The sequence below is a fragment of the Heliangelus exortis genome, chromosome 1, assembly GCF_036169615.1.
Source record: "Heliangelus exortis chromosome 1, bHelExo1.hap1, whole genome shotgun sequence".
Taxonomy (NCBI): Eukaryota; Metazoa; Chordata; class Aves; order Apodiformes; family Trochilidae; genus Heliangelus; species Heliangelus exortis.
In genome coordinates this window covers 183,259,608-183,281,431 of record NC_092422.1, presented here as the reverse complement: position 1 = coordinate 183,281,431, position 21,824 = coordinate 183,259,608, and the positions used below count along the sequence as shown (strand labels likewise).

At 36.0% G+C, this 21,824-nt stretch overlaps 2 protein-coding genes across 2 annotated transcripts in view; one reads left to right on the top strand and one right to left on the bottom strand.

Annotated features, from left to right (window-relative positions):
* COG5 (component of oligomeric golgi complex 5) overlaps positions 1–21,824 on the bottom strand; it is a 167,404-nt gene that overhangs the window by 117,494 nt on the left and 28,086 nt on the right. The window lies entirely within an intron of this gene.
* On the top strand, positions 15,015–21,049 carry GPR22 (G protein-coupled receptor 22). The gene is made up of 3 exons (XM_071733926.1): positions 15,015–15,415; positions 16,438–17,493; positions 19,448–21,049. Exon 3 carries the CDS (start codon positions 19,473–19,475, stop codon positions 20,769–20,771), a length of 1,299 nt encoding a protein of 432 aa, XP_071590027.1. The 5' UTR covers positions 15,015–15,415; positions 16,438–17,493; positions 19,448–19,472; the 3' UTR covers positions 20,772–21,049.

Sequence of the window (21,824 nt, the reverse complement as noted above, 5' to 3'; positions counted from 1 at the left end):
GCATTGGAACAAACACCTTCAGTAGGGGTAAAGTCTGTGCAGGAGAAGTAAAGGAACTTTTAAATGGCAATTAGACAAATCCAGATTATTCAGATAATACTTATTATCAGCCCTTTTCAAGCATTCAATCACTGTCCTTCACAAAAGTAGCTTAGGTGTAGCCTGTGTATATTCACAGTAATTTACACATCCAAGTCATCTATTTGCTCATGTTTTGAAGGAAGAGGGATTTATTACATGGCAAATGAGAGAGATTTCCTTACAAACCAGAGAAGAGCAGATGACACTGAAGCCTGGCACATTCCCATGGAGCAAAGATGCTGAGCTTCCTCTTTGGCAGGTGAGCAAAGTTCTCACCAGTCTGTGCCAGCCCCACCCCCAGCAATGCAGCTTTACTTGCCCCAGGAGCAGGTTATTAAATGACTCACACACACAGGTGCCATCAGGATTAGGCCTCCTGTGTAGCTCTAACTGCTCCTAAGAAACTACCAAATAGGTGCACATTGAATCCAAGTATATTCAGTTCAGTACATTTTAGCACACTGATTGAAAAGTAAAACCAAAACCCAGCACCACCTCCTTTCACAGGAAGCTTTTTTTTAAAAAAAAAACAAAACATGTATAGCTTAATATCTAATCCAGGTTTCTTCAAGCTGATAAAAGCCTCTACTAGTCATTAAGGTCTATATTTGGTAAATGTGAAGATTACAGATAAGTATTTTGCTGAAATAATCTTCTTAAATTCTGTAAAAATATACTGTTCAACCAAAGAGGATTCCCTTCCCCATTCCAACAACACGTAACTAACACAGGTGACTCTTTTTACTCCAGTATTTTATTATGGGGTTGAGGAAGAGAGATTTCCATGGAGAACAGATCAGGAGTAACACCTCTGGTCACGAATGTGAGTGGAACGGCAAGAGAGCAAACAAACATCAGGACATGGCAGAACGGATGAGGAGAGCAGCAGGTAAATAGACAGCACCACCACCAAGAAATGGAATAGAAAGCTGAAAAATTACAGTACACACCCATTATAGAATAATTTTAATGAACTTGCAAAGACAGTATTTCAGACTAATTTAACGAAAGAAAACTAAAAGAAAGGTCTCTGAAATAAAATAGGCTATACAGATGGAAGTCTAGTACTGTGGGTTTTACCTCTGGGAGTTGCAGCCTGCACAAGAATCTATTCTTTCATTACAAATCTGTTGTGTGGGGGGCGGAGGAGGAGTAACTGTATTACAGGGATAAAAAGAATAGCACAATTGTTGTAAGAACATCTAGTTTTCTCTATATATTTCTATCCATCACAATCCATCTTCAACTTCGCATCTATTTTTCCTCATTACCTTACCCTATGTCAGTAAAGAATATTTTAATTCTGAGGGAAAACACTCAGTAAAGAAAAGCCTCTGAACGGGACATCACTAATTCATTAGAGATGTTCATTAAACAGTCTTCATTTTGAAGAGAACACAGAAAAACAAAGCAAACTGATCAAGCTCCATCAGGAGGGAGAGGAGGACTGGCAGAAATAGCAGCTGTGCTCTAGCTCAGATTGGATCTGTGTTGGCAGAACTGTGAAATAAAGCCTGCAACATATTGTGCCTTTATCAATCCTGCTTCCCCAATAAAAGACATCCAAGGAATTTAATGCTTCTGTTTTGCCTTTCATAGGCTATTTTACTTAGGAGGGTTTGTATACAACTAAATTTATAAAGTCCAAGATGCATTTTTTTAGATATGCTGCTCCTTCAAATGATGCCATCTAACACATACACTAATATAGCCTCATTCATCTGAGTATCTAAAAGTGCCTCATAAGCACCAATTGAACAGATGCCATGAATCTGAAAAATATTACTGCCTGAAAATTTTCTGCCATCTGACTTTGTAACAATAACGGGTTTTATTATGAAATGGAAAAGGTCAGTGCAAGGGGAAAAGTCTAATTTAAGCTATATAACAGGACTTCATATGTATCAGTTATAATAATATGCTTTTCACAGTCAATTACGCAAGAGTCCAGTTCCTCACCTGTCAAGGAAAAAACCCTAAAAACTAAATAAAAACACCCAACAGTTTCTTAGAAGGAAATTTAAAAAACAAAAAAAAAAAAAAAAAAAAAAAAAAATCCTTTTTCTTTTCAAAGAAATGTGAAAATTAACATTTAGGGTTTACATTATATAGAAATTTATACACATTTTGTTCATTGGTCAAATTAAAATATTCTTAAGGTGTTTTTATTTCATTCAGGCTTTAATTTCTGGGCATAGAACACAAGGGGGAAAAAAAAACCCAAAACCAAAAACCACTAAGGAAATAAAGGACAACACAAAGGAGCATCTCGAACTACATAAATAGTGTTGGTTCTTTCTGTTCCCATGTAGTAAGTACAAAAGTAGGTTACCTGTTATGGGCTAGAACACAGCAATATAAAATGACTTCAGTCTGTTTCGACTACCTGGAGGGGCGTGAAGAACAGCAGAAGATCACATAACACATGATACAATTACTGCTTTAAATAAGTAATACTTCAGAATTTGTAAATCTGAGTTCAGATTTTCAAACCTGAAAAAGGGTCTGGAAACAGAAGCTCAAGCTCAGGAACTTTGGGAGTTCAATGACCTTTTATTTTCTAAGCAAGAACTTGTACAATAACTTCTCTAGGAATGAGCAGCACTCATGCCTTCTCCAGTAGGACCATTTATCCAGGGAAACAGAGCAGCATAATTATTTTTTTCCTCAGGTATGTATACCAGTTCATTTTTTCACCTACCCTCTTTCTGCATCAACCTCATAACCCTGATTTCCATGCTGCTATAGCACTGCAGACTATTACTTTATAAATAAAACTTCGTATCAAAGCGGAAAAAGAAAAAAGTGTCACTCACTGCAATTCACAGGCAGGTGAAAGGTCTGCAGTGTAATGTTCCAAGGCAGAATTGGCTTTTTCTTTGTGCTCTGCCTGTATCTACACAGGCTGCCAATTTATTTAATCCTTCCACAAATGAAGGGGAAAAGGATTTGTCGAAGTAGAAATACAGATATAATAAACATAAAGTAGAAACTGTAAGACATCTTTGCCTATTCAACTCCCTTTGACACTAAAAATAAACTTGTCCATACTTAAAAATGCTCTAATTGGTTCAAAATCCAGCCTGGTATTTTCAGCCTGAGAAGCAGATCACCCAATGCATAACTCAATGCAGAACTACTGTAACTGGAATGAAGTGTGGCATAACAATATGATAGAAGCTTTAAATACATACATATAAAGGAATTCCTATGATCCATAAATCTGATTTATTCACAGATTTTTTAACTCTAGCTCAAGAGAACTATTTATAATACTTCATATTTTACTAGAAAGACAACATTGTGCTTTATATTTTACCAGAGATAGTTGTGCTTGCTTTGGTAATACAGATGGAAGCAGTACTTAAGTATTCACAATGACAGAATCTTAACTTTATTGTATTACCAAGCTCAATTATAAAGGCAATTTTTTCATAATAAGCATTATCTTAAGAAAGACAGCAGTGAATTCATCCTAATAATTACAGGTGCTAGTGCAACAATTCATATTTTTCTGATGTATCAAAGATCATAACTAGATTACAAACAGAAAGGAGAGCATTACTTCAGCCCTATTTCCTCACTCATCCTTATTTTAACATGAGTTCAAGTAATGAAAGCCTTTAAAGAACTAGAGAAAGTATGAATTTTTTCAGATAATTTAAAAACAATGCACAATTACACAGGATGGTTTACACTCAGAGGTTTTCTTCTTCAAGTAGGAACAAAGTACCCCTCTGCAGGTAATGATGGACAGTACAATTCAAACGTGTTAATATTTAATAAATAATAAAGGAGAAATTTTATGTGACAGTCATGCACTGTTAATTTTTGCAATCCATCGTAATGTTAAAACACCCTAGGAGTAGTGAAAATTTCTTCCTGGCTGTGATTTTCTCCACAAAGGTGATGTGGTACCTTGGGGACTTGTATATTTTATTGTTATAAAGGAGAATTACTTACAACTACTCTTGGACTTCCCGAGAAAAACCATGTCTTGAAATGGCAGTATTTGAGTCTTGTGAGTGAGGGATTCACAATCATTTTTCTTCGGGTCTTTAAAGATATTGATATTTACATGGTGAAACATGCTCATCTTTTAAACAGTTGAGGAAAGGAAAGCACTACATTCAGATGCAATTGCTAGAGCACTTTATAATGATATTTTTAAAAGCATATTGATGGATGAAGCTTGAAAGTGAAATAATTTTCCCCGTTTTTCATTCATCATGCAAGGTTGCAGTTTGTAAAATTGCTCAAAAATTATAGAGACTGTATTTTTAATAACTTTTAGTAGATAGCACTTGCCTACAGTTTCTATCTTTAAATTTCACAGCATTTTTGGCTACTGTTTTAAGCCTTTTTATAAAGGGAAGCAGTTGAGCACCAAGTAACTTGTCGAGTAACAAGCAAGTTTACATTTAAAACAAAGTAAATACCCAAGTTCCATGTACAGTGTCTTAGCAGAAGCATCATTCTTTGCCTCTTAACTATTCATGGCTTGGAATTTCATCCAATGCTGATTAATGAATGAATAAAAATAAGTACAGTACTGACATAGCCCTGTGCTGTCCATCTCATTCACACTGCCCTGAAGGACTGAGGGCTTCGGCTTTCTGCCTTGCCCTAGCACCAGCTGGCACATCCTATTTTCACAGATCTTTTGATGAGCTGTTGGGTGCATAGCCCCTCCTCCCAATCTAGACAGGGGCTTTGTTCACCTTAGATTTGCTTTACTATCTTCCTCCCACATGCCATCCCTCTGTAGAGACTGAAGTTGGTTATAAGGTCCTTAAAGAAACCTTTTACATTACAGTTTATCCGTTGAAAAAGCACTCAGCATCAAAAATACTGCAATACCTAAAACCAAGAAGAATCCAAAATTATCAGAATCTATCCCAAAATACTGCAAGTAGTATTAATTGCAGGCTTTTAACTTCCTTAAGTGGAATATTCTATTCTTTGTTAATATGTGTTTGACAGTAGGATACCTACCTTCTTTTCTGAGATTGCTTTTTCCTTCCCTAAATTTATCTGAGATTCTCTTAATGAAATTATGTGCATATGTCACCAGGAAAGGAGCTTCATGAGCAGAGAAAAAGATTTATTCATTCATTCTTGGATGTTGAAAGACCAGGATCAAGATTTCTATGAAGCAATTAAAAGCATGAAACAGTTTACTGTTTGTAATTACTTGTAATGTCAACTCTGATAGAAAAATCGGAAAGACATATGCTAATTGCTGTGAAGCGGGCACTTAAGAGTTGTAGCAAAGCAACTGAAAAGAGACAATTCACATTTGAAAACTTTGTAACTGCATTTCTACTGCTGTTTGCAAAGATATTAGAAACTTTTAGTCACAATTAAAGACTATGAGATGGGGAAAAAGTGCTAAACATTACTTTCTCAAGCTACATTTGCCCAAAAGGCCACAGTATAAGACCAACTGATTAAATAACTGTTTCTACAGGAACAATTATAGTTTCTGTTGCCAGAAAGTGCAATTCACACCACTTCTAGAGAATTACAGTCATTTTAAAACCATTATTTTCTTTTGTATATATATGTATATACACATGTATAGATACACACATTCATACAATATATAACCATGGAATATGTATCATAGTTGGAGAAGTTGTAGAATAACTGCTTTGTACCCACTGTTCAGCTGAACAAGACAGACTCCCAGGGAGCACTGCTTGTCAGTGGCAGTGATGACAACAGAGTTTTAACCGAGCTGAACAACCCCAGACTTCTTCAAGAGCAACCAACCCAGTGTGCCTTGTCCCAGCTGAGTCAGCACTCCAAAGCCCCGGGTTTGGTAGAGGATCTGTCACAATGCTGGGAAGGGCTAGGGAGATGGACACAGCAGGCATTTTGAAGAACCCTGTATTTATCAGCAAAATTGAACAGCAAAGAGCTGGGTACTGCAATTAAAACTATTCTGTCCTGCCAGAAGCATGACAGAACTTCTGCATTAAAAGTTCAAACGTCATTAAAATATTTTAAATAGAGACAGACAGACAGATAGTAGGCATGCAGGAAATCAAAAGGCAGACAAATTAAAACCACATATTTTTCTGCCTGAAGGTTAAAACTGTAGCTGCCTGGCAGCTCTCTTGAGCCTCTGTCCTGTTCACAGCATCATACTGCTTTGATATCTAGCAAGCACGTCTTATATAGCAATAATCAATGGAGATTAGAAGCTACATATTAATCTGTGAATGCATAATATTTGTCAAATGAGAAGCCAGCATCTTGCATCATTTTGCAGGTGCTAGTATTACTTCAAAATAATAAAAACTCAAGCTAGAAAATTCAGCTAAATTCACATTTATTTCAACCTGCTACTATTATTGCACGGTGTCAGTAACCAATGCTATCCCAGAGTAGAATATTGCTGCCAATTTTACAAACAAGCAATAAAAACCATTTTTACTAGAATTAAAACTGCATTTCTTTCAATTTATTTATTCATTCAACAGATGCATCAGCTACGACTCTGCACAAGAACAGAATATTAAATTATATCAGCTGGTCGTGTTTCTAAAAAGAATCTTAAAAATTAAAAAGAGTAGTGATTCGATTAATTCATTTCTTCAGCATCTATGACTAGCAGCTCTCAGCAATCTTAAATCATACTTCGAAAATACAGACACTCTCAGGCAAGCACAGAAAGAGAAAATAAACTTTGCATCATAATCGCAGATTTTAAACAAAGATTTAAAATTATAGATTAGCAATTTCATGTGGACTCCCCACAGTCCACAGTTCTCTCTGCAGCTGCTGGTCTGTGGAATTTTTGGGATCAATCCCATTTCCATTCTCCTTCTTTGTGTTGTAGATGTGCAAATATACAGAAGCAATTTTGTTCCTAGCTGATCACAGGATGCTATCCATCAAGTTGCCATACACAGCAGTCATATCAAAAGAAATCATATTGTGGTATCAAAGTGAAGAAATATTCTTACTACTGAAGATATATAAAAAAAGAAAATAATAATAAAAAAAAAAACAAAAAAAAACCCACAAACAAAAAACTTACAGCAAGTCTTACAAGTCAAGCTCTTAGTGATTTCCTGCAATAGCTACCATGAAAGTCAACATTAATATTCTCTGTGCACTTATAGCAAAAGATCATTAAGAAAACATGGAAAGCCTACATAAATACTTCTGAAGAGCAGCTCAGTCACCCTTGTAGCAATTCTGACAACTTCCCTGTCTCGCATCTGTCTCTTTAGCTCTCATGAAAAATTCATCCCACCAACTCCATGCCTGGCTCATCCTAAACAGATGTATCCTCTCCCTTCTGCTACATCACACACACACATGTAAGATTCAGGTTATATTGGGAAGGACAAGAGAAGGAGAAATGCACCAAAATACAAGATACCTAGTATATAAATGTAAAGTTTTTTCAGTGTAGCACAACCCAAAATACTGTACATAAAAGCACTACATCCAGTTTGTTCTACTTATAATGTTGATTCATTTAACTGTTAGGTCCTATATGATTATAAGTTTTGTTTAGCAAATATCTTTTTCCTAGTTGATATTTTAGGAGCAATGGATCCTGGATATCAAAATCCAAGTTACAGGAGCAACAGCTCCCAGATTTCAAAATTCCAAGTGAAATATTCTCCAAATGTGGTTCTACATTTTTGTCCTGTGTTCAATAATCTTCCATGCATGCTGCAAGGCCTGTTTCCTTAGAGATGTGTGGGATTTTTGTTTAACTCTGAAAAGCTGGATGATGAAGTACAGAGTTCTATAATGCTTCATCAATATATTTTTTTAAATCTCATTAATTATTTGCATGTTCTGGAGGTTTTTGCTTCCCCTCCTTCCAATGCAGTTGGAGGGCTTACAGCGATTTAGACAGAAGTAAGGGTAGCGTGAGGAATAATTTATATTCTGACTTTGCCAATACATTACTTTAGTAAAAATGTCCTGAGAGAAAGATTTAGATACAGGAACTATTTTTTCCACCGAAACCTAATTTGCTCATTATAACTCCAAAGCATTGCTTTGGCTTAGCTTTCTTTGTCAATTCTAGTTAGACATTAAAAATCTGTGCTTAAAAGATCTGGAAAGAGTAAATGTGGAAAAATTCTACAATATCTGCATTTTTCAAAAATAAATTGGTCTTGTATTAAAGAGACTGGACAGATTATTGAAATACAGACAGACTTTCCAGACCTGCCCTAGGTTTCTAGCATGTCGCCAAACTATTTTTCTATAAAAAACAAATTATTTGAAGACAAGCTATGAAGAAGATACAGGATGCTCAGGTATTGTGGTCAGGGATATTGCACAAGCTGCTAAAATCCTGTTATAGTGTTAATGCATACTATATCTAACTATCCATATAACTTTGCTCTAGAATAAGAGTACTGAATAAGAACTACATTTCTGTGGGTAATATCAAGCTTTATTACCCCAAACACTGTAATAGCTCCTTTGCCTACAGGCTTTGGGTTTACTGAGAGCAGCTTCTACACTTTCTCAAGCTGTACTAAGTTCTTGGTACCATCACAGACTGTAATATTCATCCAGGTATGCATTTAACTGACAGTCCAAAGAGCCTGATAGTCCTTACATACAGATGTACTCAAACACCACTGGAAAACTCTTTTTGAAGTGTTCTATCTGAGACCAAAGTACGTATTGATCATTGTCATAATGCTGGCTTAAAGATTTTGGAGTGGGAGCATTAGAGTATTATCAAATATCTGATAAACACGTAGATACCTAAATTTTTTTTGATGGTGGCAGACAAAATAAGTTTCTGAAGACTATATGAAGAATGTGCAGAGGGGCAAAACAGTTACCATGGAAGGGCTGGCTGAGTTTTGCTTTCTCCTTTGAGAACAAGACAGAAGAAAAAGTACTCCAACACAAAGCAACTTTTAAGGAAATGCATTCTATCCACTAGAAGGCTTAAAATAGTAACCCCTTTCAAAAGGCAAGCTCTCCTTTCCTTCCATTCTTTCCTCATATTAAAACTAATTTTCTTGATTAATAAGAGAAATAATGTCTCTCAGGGGGAGTAATTTCTAACTGGGCACTTTATCTACTGTGGAATGAATGAGAATTGGAAAAGACCTCTACTTGTACCAGAAGTGCAATTTCTCTTTTAGAAAGACAGCACAGTAATGGGCAGAGTCAGTATGTAATAACTCACACTGTTTTCCTGTTGACAGGTTGTAGCAGTTGCTATATTCTGCCTTCCACCTTTCCTACAGGAGTTTCTAACCATAAGTATCAATTTGTGGAGTTGCTAGCCTACCTAGTAATATTGAAGTCTCAAGCCTTCAAGCACTTTGTAAGGCACCAAAAATAATGCAAATAACATTTCTCTTCTTTCCCACTCCAACTACATTTTATAGCTCCTATCACTGCAACTTATTCTACCCATACATTTTAATTTATTGAGTAGATATGGCTGCCTAAGAATTTGACAAGTTTTTTTTCCTCCATAAATGTGTATTTGCTCCTCATCCATCGGCATAACAAAAATGTCCCCACCAACCACTTTCAATTTCTCAAGATTTTACTAGTAAAATAAAACCTAGGCTTCAGCCCTAATGACTGCAAAGCCATTTCCAGGCATCAACCATGTATGAAGCAGAACATTATTGCTTTCCTCAGAAATGACACCATTGCTCTCAGCCTTCCCCCCAAAAAATAGCAAATGAAAGCATTTTTTCATATCAGCTCTGGTTTGCTTCAGTATTACAATTGGTTATTTCAAACACAACAATTATGCAGTGAGCTTAGAAATACTAAGGAGATGGGAAAAAAAAATGAGACTATGGTTTAGGCACAAAAATCCTTGATATTTGAAAGCTTCATAGATAAAATTAGTTCTTCATATGCATGCATATGCATGTATTATAAACACAGTTTAGGCATTTATTTTAGACTCTGTTATGTTAAAAAAAAAAAGCTATAGTTTAGCTTAATTTCCTTACTATTATGCATTTATCATTTTAGCCTATTAGTTTTTAAGTATTAGCATTTTATCCTATTAGTTTTAAAACTTCTCTCACGTCTTTTTATGGCACTACATAAACAGTTTTTCTATCAGTTTCCCTGAAAAACCTTGTAAAAATAACTCAAGAACTAAGGCGACAAAGAGGGAAAGACAGTAAAAAAAAAAATCAGACAAGAAAACAAAGTATTGCATTTTATCTTTTAGATTGTGAGAAGTTAATGTGAGGAGTATCACCACTATCAGCCTGCTGTGAATAACTTCCTATTCTTGAACTGAATACAGGGGCCTGCCAGATGGTTTTGAGCACTTAGAGCAGTCATTCACAACTGGGGGAATCTATCTCCTATCCATAGGTTTTACTTTGTCTGACGAAGACAAATTATGCTCCTGTCACTGTGGTTTTATGGAAACATGCAGAGTAACTGTGTGTGGTCACTGAACGTCCCATTTTTAAAGGTAGCAGGTCTACCAAATCCTTTCCATGAGCTTTTTTGTAGTGCTTCCAAACAAAATCAGCAAAGGGGCTGAGCAAAACTGCCATGTATGAGCCTACCCTGGTGACAGCCCTTACACTGTGGGTGATCTTAACCACATTAAAGGGACACAGTTTATGCTGTGATGTCTATTCATGTCGTCTTCACTCTTTACTCACAGGGCAATTAAGATCAGAAGGCTTTTGTCTCTTAATTTCAGCTAGAAGAACACTTGCCAATAGGCACACCATGTGAACACTTTTTCTTAATTAACAGAAAATCACATTGCCTTCTTATTTTTAAAAATTACTAGAAACAAAGTCAACTCAAGTTCTCTATTGAATAAACAACTCTAGAGAAAATCTTCCTGATTTCTCATTGTTTTAAATTAGAAATTCCTTAATTAGGAATTCCTTGACTTAAAGGATATTACAGCAGGAAGGTGTGTAACACAACTTTGAGAGGGTAGAGACAGTGCTGCTCCTGCTTCTGCCCATCCTGCATACATTGCCAGGCACAGCTTCCACAGCATCAAGGATGGAGAATCCTGGACCACATCCTGAAGTTTAAACACAGCATGTTAAGCTCAGCTACCTTTCAATCTAATTCATTGTAATAAGCAAGGCAGAAAGCTTTCTGAACCTTCTATACTGATGCCATTCTGCTATGCACCAAACCCTTTATAAGTAGAACTTGTTTATGGGACAGGAGTCATATTTACACCTTTTCAACACAAAAGCATTCTGCAGCATGATACTGCAAGCAAGCCACTACTTCAGTATTGGGTAAAACAGAGCACCCTAACAAATCAAGCATAACAAGGGCACCTCAGTACAAATCCTGAACCCATGCTGCTTATTTTGCCTTCATACTATGAAATGTACTGGATTTTCAACAACATGCTAACAAAGTTCGTTGCAACAGACTGTTGAGGAAGGTAAGATACAACAAGTTAAGAAACACATTTTAGATATGAATCAGAAGCCACTAAAACAAATATAAACTATACAGATAAGCTATGCTAGAATTGGCATCACATGCCTAGCACAGGTATAGCAGCTTCAAGCCAGCTGGTGTGGGTACAGCATGTAAATAATGCTGAAGAACAGCCCCAGGGGAAGATGCCCAAAATCACCCCATATTCCTTTTCAAAAGTGACTTAATCTCTAAAAAGATAATGTTTGACAAAAAAATGTATATGAGCTAGGAGCCCAAGTCTCTTGCAAATCTGAGAACACATGACATTTTTAGACCCAGAAGCAGCAAAATTCTAAATAGCCACTAAATGAGCAGCAAAATGCTAACTAGGAAACAAGGCATGCAGTCCAAAGAAAGAAACAGAAAGTGCTGCTGAAGCATTCAGGGGAGATAATCATAGAAACTGAAAAGAGAATAACACAGAGAACAAGGGAAGTAAGCAGACAGTTTCCCAACTGTGCCAGTACAGGTATTTATGAATGTGTCTATTCCATGACACCTGGATGTCAAGACAGTCTGCGATAGGCTTACATGAAGTTAAATCCTAAAGCACATTAAAAAAATGCTGAAGCTCCAAGATCAAGGACCGACAGAAAAGGCCAGAGTTGAGTATTTCACTTGGCCCTGATAGACCTTTTGAGCCTAAGTAGTCTTTTTAACATAGTAAGCTTCTTTATTAAAAATGCAGTGCAAGAAGCTGCATTTGGAGTGATCTTATCAACTCACCAACAGAGTTTAAACCTTCAAATTTACCAATGAGCTATCACCATTTCAGAATGCAGTAACAGTTGATGCTAGGATGTTACGTCCTGTGTGTAGAATTTAAGTCATTAGATAAAAGATGGAAGAAGATGAAGAAATACACTACAACTTCCAAACTTTTGAACTTCCTGGTCTCAACAAAACAGAAAAAAATATACTACAACAGTTACAACTCCTAAATTCAATTAAAATGTACCAAAGGGGTGTAATCTATGGCAATTGCAGTTTCTCTCTACCCCTGTGTACCCAACATCTCTTTATGTACACCTGCCCCTGTCTCCTTCAGCTTTACTCTGCTTTTAGATTCTTGCCTCACTGCATTTATTTTACCCCCACACCAGACCCAGCAGCTTTAACCCTTCACAATTCTGTTCTCTGTCACATTCTGGGTCTCACTTTCCCCTTGTGTTGTCATTCTCAGTCTCAAAGCCCTTCATCACCAATCTCCTGGTCTAAGACCCTGCTGTTCCCTGATATTTCTACCCTCTCATGACCCTTCGGCCCCACTTCTCACTCCCACAAAGCCCAAAATACAAATTCTTTGTCTTCCATTCTGTATTGATACAGAAACAGGTATAAGAACAACACATTTATCTGACTGTTTGCACATGGCTCTTTTTGCCCACTCTTCTCTATCTACCCTTTGAGGATGATGTCATCTGTTCACACCATCTAAAGTAGCATCTGCACAGCAATGGCTTGTAAGCATGTCTATCCATCCACCTACTCCTGATTGCCTCCATATGGTACTGCTTCTTCTGCTTTTCTCTACAGAGAACTTAATCTTGGTATGTTCACAACTCAGTTCCTTATCAATCCTCTCAAACCCTTTCTGCAGATAAAACTTTTGCCGTTAGTGTCTCCTATAATACAGGAAATCTTTCATGACCCCTTTGCCTGCATTTGAACCACATATCCAGGCTATACCCAAATTCTTGCTACAATCTTTCTCTATGCACCTTTTTCCTTCAAACGACACAGCTCACCAAGGTCTCCACCTTTGTTCAGACACTCTGAAGTATTAGAACAGGAGATAAAGATTCACCTGTTTAAATTTAGAGAGGCTTCCCTGCTTATCCTAAGTTATACAAAAAGCAAAGAAGTAAATCTCTTTAATATGTTGGTATTTATGCTTTCATTTCAGGAATCCTCTTCATCTCATCACCCTTAAGAACTGTGCCGATTCCACTGGTTTCAAGTTCTTGAGAGGCAGATGATACAGAGACATCTGACAGAGATCAATCAGTTGATACTCAGCATACCCAGGTGGTACATACTGATTTTTGCTCAAAGCTCCTGCAATCTTTACTTGGGTATTTTCTGAAACTAAAATGTTACGGAATAGGAAGCACAGTAGATAGACATGTAGCCTTTTAAAAAAATAAATTAAATACACTGTTACGCAAATATTGGATGGCTGGCTGAGAGAAAAAGAGAAGAAATGCAGACTTCTGAGTGACAGAACTGCATTTTTAAATTGCATTTACAACTTCAAAACAGAGGATTCCACCAAAATTTGACCAAAACTGCCATCTAACTGCCATAGCTGCTTATATAAGGCATGCTTAAATATTTAGTACTTTACCAAGCTTTAAAAAATTTAAAATAAAAATCTTTACAATCAAGGAAAAAAACCCACAATAAACACAAACAGAATAAGTCCCAGATGCCCGCCCCCCCAACCCCACCCCCCTTGTTTGAGATGAAAAACTATAATCAGAACTTTTTATACTTAGATATTCTTAAATAACTTGCTTCAGCATATCGCTTTTTAGAAAATATTATTTTGGGTTGTACACTGCATTTATTTCCAAGGTTTATTTTAGCACTGGTACCAATTAAAACAGATATTGTGCTACACTTCTCTTACTCTTCATTGTGTGGCTGTGAGTATTGTTCATACTGATAGAACAGATTCAGAAATAAGTTACAAAACAACAAAGTGAAAATTAAGATATTCCCCCCCCCTTACAAACTGAAGGTCAAGAATATCATGCAAGACATACTTACAAAAACCTGGAAAGTCTGTAGTAAAATTCATGTGGAACATACAAGATTTTTTTTGAAAGTCAGAATTTCAACAAAATTAACAACCTACACTACTGTACATACATTGTACACAGTGATGGATCTTAAAACCCATTTTTTTCCGATTCATGAATTAAACTGAATTATCAATCCCTTTTAAGGGTCTGAATCGTATCTATGAATCCTAATAGAAATCTTCCTTATATTCATGCAGGCACCAACCTGTTCTGAATAATAATTTATTCAAGACCAAACCAAATGTTCCCTTGCAAATAACATACCAGGTGAAATTCAGCAGGGCTCAAAGAATCAGTTTTATTTCAGAGACGTTCTTAGGACCAAACAAAACAAAACAAATTACAAATGGAAAGCAGGCAAAATCAAATATAGATCATTGGAAGCTTTTTAAGTAATAGACGTTTAATCCTTTCTTTTTTTTTTTCCAGTGTCATGTGGTTTCCAGTGTATACAAAGTAAAGAGTGAAAAGGTAAAAATAAAACTGGCAAACCCTTAATGTATTCTAGAATTCATAAATCATTTGTAAATTTAGTCCTTTTATTAAAGATTCCTTATATAAATTGGAGGGGGGAGGAATCAATCCCTTATATGAAGCACAATTTAAGCCCAACATCACTGACCAATCAAAATTAGTGAATGCACTGCATCTCTCTGCAGTGAGGAGAAGAGACAAGGTAGGCTGTCATTCTGCAAGCGCTGCCCATCGCAAGCTTTCGTCTCAGCAGCTCTGCTTTTCTTTTCCAGAGAGCTTGAATCTCAGTGGTGTCTCCGGAGACAAGAAGCCTTCAGTATGTTAAATTACTTTCATTATCTATTTTCAGATGCTTATTGATTCTACAGTAGGAAGAGTGGGAGACTGCAGCAGCCTGTAAAGCTGAACTAAAGCAGTTGTATACATTAGCAATATGCTGAAACAATGGCACAGTACAGGCACAAATTTTCATTAAGGTCATTTTTTGAAGATATGCTTATTACCCTCTTTCCCTTCTACTCTGCTAACAAGTGAACAAAATGAATCCCTCCAACCTGGAACTGCTTCACCTGCATCGAGAATTTATCATATCTTTAGTGGAGGTAAGATCTGTTCCTTATTATGGTATGCAGAATAAGCAACATTTAACAAAAAACAAAAAAAAAAAAAGGGAAAAGAAAAGGGAAGAGTTCAGATTCAACTTAATTCAAGTGCTAGTATCTTGTTATATTTGAGACAAGAAAACATTAAATGCTATTTCCCCCTTCCTATTAAAAACACAACGGTAGAAAAATGTTATTTTGTATGGAAGTCTCATAGAATATTAAGAACCTGTTTTGTTTGTAAAACATGAAGACAGTACAGTTTAATCTAATACAGTACTGGGGGGGAAAAAAACCACATAATGCAACTGGGAATATTTTTTCCTCCTTCAGCAGTATTTCCAAGTATTGCCGGTAAAATATGTTACAGATTTATTCATTTACTCTTTGAAGAATCAGACAGTCTGTAATTAGGCTATACTTGCTGCTTTATGAAGGTTGGCTAATATGACTAATCTCTGGCTGCTCAAGAAATCCTTTTTTCTTGCTTTTTTAAAAAAAACATTTCTTTCATCATCATGTACATTCAAGCCATTTACTAAAGGCAAAGATTTGCTAAACATTTACTTCAAGAAAGGAAATTATAACAGTGTGCAAATTAAACAAAAATATATTTTCTACAAAGCTTATGGACTCTGCTCAATTTCTTACTACGAGAGTTGCATGTATAAACTATCTGCTCACACGAGCTATAAAACTGTATTTTTACTAATAGCTCTAGTCACTGACACTCTAGATCCAACAGTTATTTCTTCTAGCCGGGATTTTCTGTATCCTGCACTATTTGGGGAACAGGAAACTTGATCAAAAAAACTAAATTCATGTAAGTTGACAAAAGAATGACATGATTTTATTTGTAAACATTAAACACACTAACTGGTTTTCTATGTAATCTATAAGGTCCAATCTTAAAGATAAATTTATTCATTAAATAAGTGATATTAGAAAATACATTCTTGCATTAGTCTATTTTGAAATTATAAGACCTACTTTTAACCTTTTTTTTCCCTCCCCTTCACAAGGACATGCAGCAACTAATTCAGTTTTACAACTGACAATATGAAGAACGCAGTTGACCGGGTATCTTTCTAGCTGTATGACCTACAAGCAGCAGGATGCATCACTAAAGTGTATTCTTAAGACATAAAGGAATTAGAAACAAAACATGGAACACATTTGTAATACCATTTACGTGCACGACACTTCAACAATATACATGGAAGACTAACACATCTGCTCAGATTTTCATTAAAAGAAGAGTGCAATGATTGATTCTTAAAATGGTGAGCATTTCTTAAAGAGGGATTTATAATTTATTAAAACCAGAATTGTGGAAACTACTGATGCACGAAGAAACAATGAAACATGAATTCCCAAAAGGAGAATATGCATACTTCGCCAGCAAGCTGAATAAAGGTTTAACCAAGCTTTTTCTATACTACTCATTAAATAACTTATTTGCCATAATGACTAATGGATATTTTTCCCTCAATTTTATGATGTTATGTATTCTCCTTAAATGAAAATAAAGCAAATTAGGTAACTAATGGTTACTCAAAGCACATGAACTGGATTTTATAATGCATAGCAACTTCCTTGACTAAGCCATCATTCAAAAGTAATGAGCAGGAATATTACAGAAAGAAATACGCAACCATAAACTAAAGGATGCCTGCATACACTCTGAACACAGAGATCAGAAATTATTTTTTTTTAAACCTGGAGAATAAAAACAGGCTGCTACAAAATGCAACAGGGGAAAGAAATTAACATCACTTAAAAGAAGGTTTATCTGTTATTGCTGGCTTGAAACTCAGAACAGACACACAGAATATGCACTGGTCTGTATCTCAGGCAATTAAGAAGCCCCCATGTTTAATCAGAATTTTTTGCTGCTGAAGTGCTGGAACAAAAAAAGAGGGGAAAAAAAAACAAACCTGCAAGAAATGAAATAAGAGCCCAGCTACCACTTGGTTTCCAGGTTACAGTGCATGTCAAATATCTATCAGTGAGACCATGTATCAATTTATGACAAGCTGCTGCAATGATCTGAAAGGCCCTTGAGGCACAGAGACCAGGTAGGTCAGCAGTTGCATGCACCCCACCTCTGCTCAGAGTTTGCAAGGGAACAGGCACTGTCCAGAAAGGAAATGCACTGGGTAAATTAGCTCCCTGCCTTGACATTTCTGTTTTTATTTAGCTGAAACCTAATCATTGCAACAAGGTGTTTAATCTATTCCTAAGACTTAAAAGACCTTAAGTTTTCTGATTTCACAAGCCTTCAGTTGGCATAATGTTAGTTAAAATCATCATTTGTTTTAGCAGGTCTGCTTTTGATTTCCTCCTGGTTTTTGCTAATATGAAAGAATTCCATTTACCCAGTAATGTATTTGGAATAGTTTCTTGAAATCCATTCACGCAGGACAGAGTACAGAGGAAATTGTATTCCTGAGGGTTAATATAAACCTAAGAGTGGTTGTCTAAATTAGAAATTAAACAAAGCTTTTGAACTATTTCCTGTTTCATTTCACACCTGAGACTAATACATTCTAATTTACATCTTTTGTATTCATGAGGCACATGTGAAATAACTGTTGAAGCATACGAAGAATTTTCGTCATACAATTTGCAATTAATAGTATTGTGCAATTCAGGCTTTTCAGAACTGCAGATGAAATCCATTTGCATATTGTATTCCAAAAGTGCCTAATTCATCCTTTCATTTAAAAAGAGCTCATTTTTGTTCACCTTAGTGCTACCCATTTTTAATGTACTCAGAATGGCACGAAGGTCCACATTTAGATTTATTTTTATGCCAAGTATGTCCCCTCTTAAATTTGGGTCTGCCTAAAAGATGTAGCAAGATGCCTAAAAGTATCATAACAAGAAATTGAATAACCTTTCTTCTATTTCTTTGTTTTGTTACAAACTCAAGGGCTGGATGAAAATATAAACAATACAAACATCAGGTATTACATGCAGATGCTACTTTTACAGTCTATCAGCATGTATAAAGCAAAGCAGATGAGCCGTAAAATAAAGAAATCTCCTAGATGCAATAAATGCTACTTTTTTGAACCTCACTTTTTTCCTCAAACATACTATGTATATAAAATAAGATGGATTTAAATAGCTTGTATTAAAAACAAAAACAAAAACAAAAAACAAGACCAAACACAAACCCCTAAAAGATACAATTTTCTGTTCAATTATTATTTTCTAAAACTATTCCCTTTATTGTGTTCTGGAAAAAAATTAAACATTCTTCCATCCCATTTGGACACAGCTTTCTTGAAGACATTTAATATTCAAATAAGAAAAAAGGAAAGGTAGTAGTTTTATAATAAATTCCATTCCTCAAGGCCACATTAGTTTTGCATTTGAAATTATATGTACTTATATAAAATTGTTCTAGTGGTAAGTTTCATACACACAGATGCACACAAGATACAAGTGAACAGAAGTCTTCAAGCCGATTTACAAAACTTCAAATTTCAGCCTGTGAAAGTATTGCAAAAACTTCAGGAGGATCCTAAATTGCTAAATACTGTAAAGGTTCTTTTTTACGATACATAAGCAACAGTGCTCCATGTTCCTATCACTTTCTTTTTCCACAAGAGCCCTTTTAAAATGATCTTGAGTACTAATTTGTTAATACTTGACAACATTTTTCTAAAATGACACTTAGCACAATACAAAGGCACTGCACAAGTATAGTTTATTCAACAAATGGGCCCTTTGTAAAAAACACATCACTATAAATAAAGGCCTGTCTCCCTAAGTGGAAGCTTTTCTTTTCTTTTCTTATCTTTTTTTTTTTTTTATAACAAATCCTGCTTTCCTTTAAAAAGGAAAGACCTCATTTTAGATCCCCAGGCTTTTGAGTCCCTGCCAACTAAAGCTCTAAACACAGGGTAAATGAAGAGTTTCATAAGAATAGATACTATTCCTCTCCCCTTCTTCCCCAGCATTTATCTACAAATAGTGTCATAAAAGAAATAAAATAGTTCCATATTTTATTTCATCTTTCAGGAGAAAAAACAACTGCAACAAAAGGATGTGTTTCTCCCCCATTCTGGAAGTCAACATGCAGTCTGAATCTAACATTACAGTTCGAGATGCCATTGATGACCTCGACACCAACATGTACCAACCACTGTCATATCCATTAAGCTTTCAAGTTTCTCTCACTGGATTTTTGATGCTAGAAATTGTTTTGGGACTTGGCAGCAACCTCACCGTGCTGGTACTTTACTGTATGAAATCCAACTTAATCAATTCTGTCAGTAACATAATTACAATGAACCTTCATGTACTCGATGTAATAATCTGTGTGGGATGTATTCCTCTAACTATAGTTATCCTTCTGCTTTCACTGGAGAGTAACACTGCTCTCATCTGCTGCTTCCACGAGGCTTGTGTCTCTTTTGCAAGCGTTTCAACTGCAATTAATGTCTTTGCTATCACTCTGGACCGATACGACATCTCCGTAAAGCCCGCCAATCGAATTTTGACCATGGGAAGGGCTGTGATACTAATGACATCAATATGGATCATTTCACTGTTTTCCTTCCTGATCCCTTTCATTGAAGTCAACTTTTTCAGCCTTCGAAGCGCAAGTACTTGGGAAAATAAGACACTTCTGTGCGTGAGTACAAACGAATACCACACTGAGCTAGGAATGTACTACCACCTTCTTGTTCAGATTCCAATCTTTTTCTTCACTGTTATCGTAATGCTAATTACCTACACCAAAATACTCCAAGCTCTCAATATTCGGATTGGTACAAGATTTACAACGGGGCAAAAGAAAAAAGCTAGAAAGAAAAAAACTATTTCTTTGACCACTCATGAGACGACGGACATGACCCAGAGCAGCGGAGGAAAAAACGTTGTCTTTGGTGTCAGGACTTCTGTGTCTGTGATAATCGCCCTGCGCAGAGCTGTAAAAAGGCACCGGGAGCGACGAGAGCGACAAAAGAGAGTCTTCAGAATGTCCCTCTTGATTATCTCAACATTCCTTCTCTGCTGGACACCCATCTCTGTTTTAAACACCACCATCCTATGTTTGGGCCCAAGTGACCTTCTGGTAAAGTTGCGATTATGTTTTCTAGTAATGGCATATGGAACAACTATATTTCACCCTCTACTTTATGCATTCACGAGGCAAAAGTTTCAGAAGGTTCTGAAAAGTAAGATGAAAAAAAGAGTGGTTTCAATAGTGGAAGCAGATCCCATGCCAAATAACGCTGTAATACACAATTCATGGATAGAGCCTAAAAGGAACAAAAAGATTACCTTTGAAGACAACGAAGTAAGGCAGAAATGTTTAGTACCTCAGGTTGTCACTGACTAGATTTCAGTATTCACCAAAACACATCAAGTGGAACATACGAACAAATTGTAGAAAAATACTGCCAAATATGAAAAACTTTTTTTAGCTACTGGTGAGACTGTAAATTTTCAATATATATGTTAAATAGAGTAGGTCTTGTATATTCAATTTCTTCATTATGTAAGATCTATGTTGCATGGCTGTTTGTTAGCATAACACCATGTGTATATTTGTCAAAAATATTCAAGTCCTCTTTTTTAGAAAATAAATAGCCTTAAAGAAGTGCAAACTTTTAAAAATATTTGTATGGCTCACTTTCTCTGTAAATACTGAAAAAATTTTAAACAAAGAAAATTCACCCGGGAATACTTTTCTAGAACACAAATCCAACATTTTGCATGATACCGTATTTTTCAATTTAATTCATTGGCAGAATTGATCAGGGATATTCTGAATGCTACACAGCTACAACTCAGACACATTTTGGCTTCATATGTAGATAGCCACTTGTTTTTTAATTTCTTCTGCATGAAAATACCATTATCATGGGTAAACAAAGTCATTTTATGTGATGTCCTTTAATTAAAGGTTCAGAACTAGTTAATGTTGATGGAAGAAAAATTAATGTTGGTCAAAAAAATGTCGGTACTTTTAAGAGAAGTAAAAAGTCTTGCACAAACAAACTCAGATCCACAGTTTCTACAGAAAAAATGCATAACTTTAAATAACCACACTGGAGGGGTGAGAGGGTAAGGGAGAAAGACAAGCTAAATGAAGGTAAAACCCAAGAAAGTTATTGTCCTTTACACTAGAAGACAACTAGCCAACAAAGCCATTCCTGTGCAAAGGCTCACATTTTCACACCAAAGTGTTAGCCAGACCTCTAGTGTGACCATGAGACCTTTTACACAGAGATTCTTCATTCACACCATCTGTTTACATAGATAGATATGGCTGTTAAGTGCCACACCTGAAGCAGATCATTTTCTTGCCCTCAGTAACTCTTGTTTTGACCTCACTTCTGCTTCCATGATGTTCAGTTCCTGGCCACGCAATTGCTTTGTCACAAACCAA